Source organism: Bombus impatiens, unplaced genomic scaffold (assembly GCF_000188095.3).
Source record: "Bombus impatiens unplaced genomic scaffold, BIMP_2.2 scf_0478, whole genome shotgun sequence".
Classification (NCBI taxonomy): Eukaryota; Metazoa; Arthropoda; class Insecta; order Hymenoptera; family Apidae; genus Bombus; species Bombus impatiens.
In genome coordinates this window covers 288,360-292,059 of record NT_176897.1, presented here as the reverse complement: position 1 = coordinate 292,059, position 3,700 = coordinate 288,360, and the positions used below count along the sequence as shown (strand labels likewise).

The following is a 3,700-nucleotide window of genomic DNA, read 5'->3' as shown; positions in this document are numbered from 1 at the left end:
CCGCCACCGCCTTGCCCATGCCCGAAACCCTGTCCACCTTGCCAACAAGTAGCCAAACCGCGAGTCTCCTGCCCCAAGGACGTCCCGTCTTGTCCCAAAAATAGCGGGAAAAATCCGCGAAAGAGGAACCGAAATAAGCCGAGGAAGAGGGGGATGTCTACCTATCACGCAGTATCCAGGTTCGCGCCTCTGAGCATCGATTACAGAAGATTCCACGTCGACTCGACGTTACTCGGTTCGTCCGACGAGTCTAGAAAATCCACAGCGAAACCACCCAGTTGCAAGGATTTGGAAGACATTTGCGAAGACAAGAGACGCAGCTGCGTGAAGCCTTGCGAGAAGAAGCCCGAGAAGAAGAAGAAGAAGAAGGACGTGTGTGCCGGCAGAAAGCCGGTAAAATTGCGGGAGAAGAAGAAAGAGAAACAGGACGAGTGTGACGACAGGTGCCTACCAAAGGGAAAGTGCGAGGTGCCTGAAATCGCTAAACCACCGAAAATGGAATACGGGCCGACTACTTGTCCAGCCCCGAAGTTTGTCTCGCCTAAACCCTGTCCGGAAATTCCCGAGGCGAAGTACGAAGTAGAATCGTGCGTCGAAGTTCGAACGTCCGGTAAAGCGAAAAAAGAAATCTGCGTCCCGCCGCCTCTTCCCCAACCACCGACGGACCCGGTGATTCTTTGCCCTTGTCCACCTCCACCGAAAATGCACCCTGGACCTTGTCCTTGTTACGACTTAAAAGCGGTTAAACCGTCCAAGCCGACGCTGCCACCGTGTCCGCACAAGGAGAAATACGTTTGTTGCAAAGATCCGTTTTATTGTCCACCGGAGAAATTGGAGTGCAAGAGGCGCAGGCCTTGCGATCCCAAGAAAATGAAGAAGAGGAAGGAGAGGAGGGACAAATAGAGGTAAGAGGCTTTCTATAGCGTGGCGCTTCTGTCTGCCAAGTTTCAAAATATCTGGTCTAACTATCCTACGTGGTAAAATTGTCGATCTTCGAACCGCTGTAGCTTTCTGAAAAATAATCATAGAACAACCGTTAGGCGACTGTGTTTCGAAGCGAATGCTCAGATTATTATTTAGGAAGCTATAAGCGGTCGAGAGACAGGCGATATTTTATTTTACTGCCCCGCGTGTAATACTCTTTTGATATTTCAACTTCTAGAGAAAGTGAATATCCGGACAATCGGCGAAAATGGAGAAGCCAGAAGAGGATCGCAGTTTCTCACGGGGTCTATCTGACGTTGATTTCCCGGATCGATGTTCGTCAACGATATTTTCAGTCGCTTCGTTCGTTGGCTCTCGCTTCGAGGATCGATCTGGCGCCGATCGAAATTGTCCTTCACCTATTTGGCCTGCCTGTGACCGCTCGAAAGATCCGAGGAACGAGACGCAGAGGGCGAACGGGCAGACTTGTTCGTGTGTGTTCTTTGTCGCGTGCCTGACGTCGCGCTTTCGTCTTAAATTCATTCGTTGCGCCGTCGAGTCTCGTCACGTACAGCCCCGACAATCGTGAGGAAGGTGAAAAGCCGTCGTACAACGTGGCAGACGTCTCGAAAATTTTTCGTCCGTTCGTAACCTCGCTGGAGGATCGAGCTTCGTAACTCTAACCTCGGCTGGAACGACGAATCAGCCTCGTCGGCCACGCGACACTCGATACACATTCGATTATTTTTTCTAAGAGAAGTCCAAGTCTAAATTTGGATAGGCCTCGTGGCCGAGAACTGTCGATTCTTTGTAGAGAAGATAAAAGGACGCGAGGATGATAGTCGCGTGAACTAGGCTCGGGAAAACGCAGCAACAAAAATAATCCGTGTAGTACTCGTCCCTGTAACTTGATCCAAATGCCACGTATCTCAATCGCAAGGCGAACGTTCCGCCAACGAAACGGAGAAAATTGTCGAATAAATCCAATAGCGAGAAGAGATTCTTTTTATTTCAATTAACCATCCATACTTGATCCATCGGACGGATGAATCTTTAATTCTTTTGTTGAAACGCATCTTAGAAACGATCATCGCAGTTACAGATTCTTCCAGAGTTTCTACGAAAATGTTACTAATTTATCCTTAGTAGATATTTAGGATCGATAACGTATGCGTCAAGAGCGGTGAAAATGTTAACCAGATTCATTCGCGTCGATACAACGTTAGTTCTTAAGCAACCTTGTACCAACAAGAAGATTGGACAGATTTTTCGCCAGATAACCGGCGAAGGTTGAATCGAATCGAATTCGAAATCGGGAATGGTCGCGTCGATGTCCTTTCTGCGACGCGCGCGATCCGGAAACGATAAATTCCTCGGTCGATTCAACGAATTTGCGAGTGTCCGATCGCGTGGGCTCGTCTGAGCAATAGAGCACGCGGAAGGAGAAATTGCCATCAAAAGCGGTTCGTTACAATAATATCGACATTTATATACGAGTTGGCTCCAGTCAGAGGAAACGAAAGTGGGGAGGGGGATAGAAAGCAGGATGGAGAAGGAGGGAAGACACACCGGGGTTCTTATCATTTTATTATTGGGGTGAGCAGCCCTTCGTTCCAAGAACGACGCTTTACTTTTACCTTCCATTGTCTGTCCCCTCTCGTAAAGGCTTAAGGGCCGTTTCCAAACGCTCGATTCGATTATCATCCGTGGATTCTCTTTCTCGTTCGTTCCAGACGCTTCGTTCGTTACTTTCCTTCTCGTTCTTCCATTCTTTCCAGAGACTCTCGAATTTATTCGTACGTAAAACATATTCGATAATCGTTCGACGAATCGAAGCTCCCTTTGAAACTGTAACCTGACCGTTCGATAAATCTGTTTGATACAATCCGAGTCTCGTAAAAATGATTACCGTATAAACAACGTTAAAAGAGGATCACAGTGTTTGACAGAGGGCTGTTTGAAATTTCTCCCAGCGGATCCCTTCGATCGGTCGCGATCTCTGAAGCGGGGGACGCTTTTGCCCGAGTCTGTACCGCGGCAAATATCGCGAGTATTATCACGGACGTTCACCGTGATTGGTCGGATTCGAGGGTGTCCTCTCTTTTTCCTCCCTTTCGTTCGACCAATAAGTGACGTTTCCATTGGAGAAAGGGCCCGAAGGAAGGGAGCGCGACAGAGAACGAGAACGGGGGATTGAAGCGTAGCTGAAGGAGACGATGAAAGAGGAGGAGGTGGTGGAGGCGGCGGAGAAGGCAGCAGAGGGTGTTTGGGGTCGGGGGTGGTCGCGAGGGTGGAAGCTGCGAGAGGGCAGAAAACTCCCCGCGTGGAAGAGAGTCGAACAGGTCGAGGCTGCGGATGGAAACGAGCGGGATGGATAAACTTCGAAGCGAAGCGAAGCGACTGTCCCCGAGGCTGATGCATAATTCAGGAATCGTCACCGGCGAGGATATTGCCAATTTGGCGTCGATGAAAATACGATCGGATTTGTCGGCTACCCCAGAATGGCTCGTCCGACGTACATCCAGTGAATTTAACACCTTCGCCCAACGTGCCGCCAGCGTACCGTGCGAAATTGCATCGGAGCCAATCGCCGGATCGCTCTAATATCCTCCTTGCTTTCACGCCGTTCTCCCCGGTTAATGGCTTCCCGTAGGGGCGCTTATCTAAACCCCGACGTTGTCCGCTCTTCTTCCAGATCGAGATTCGGCACCCGTGCGCCTCCAAATTTCCCGAGGATCCATGAGAATTTGCAAACTAATCTTCACGGGGATGCAAA

The 3,700-nt window shown here is 49.6% G+C and overlaps 1 protein-coding gene across 1 annotated transcript in view; it reads left to right on the top strand.

Moving 5' to 3' along the window:
- LOC100744781 (proline-rich protein 12-like) overlaps nucleotides 1-2,012 on the top strand; it is a 9,411-nt gene extending 7,399 nt beyond the window's left edge. The window contains exons 7-8 of the mRNA XM_033321668.1: nucleotides 1-905; nucleotides 1,160-2,012. The exon at nucleotides 1-905 is cut by the window's left edge and continues 10 nt beyond it. Of these exons, the coding sequence (XP_033177559.1) occupies nucleotides 1-903 (903 nt within the window). The 3' untranslated portion in view covers nucleotides 904-905; nucleotides 1,160-2,012. The remainder of the gene's footprint in view (nucleotides 906-1,159) is intronic.
- Nucleotides 2,013-3,700: the final 1,688 nt, after the last annotated feature.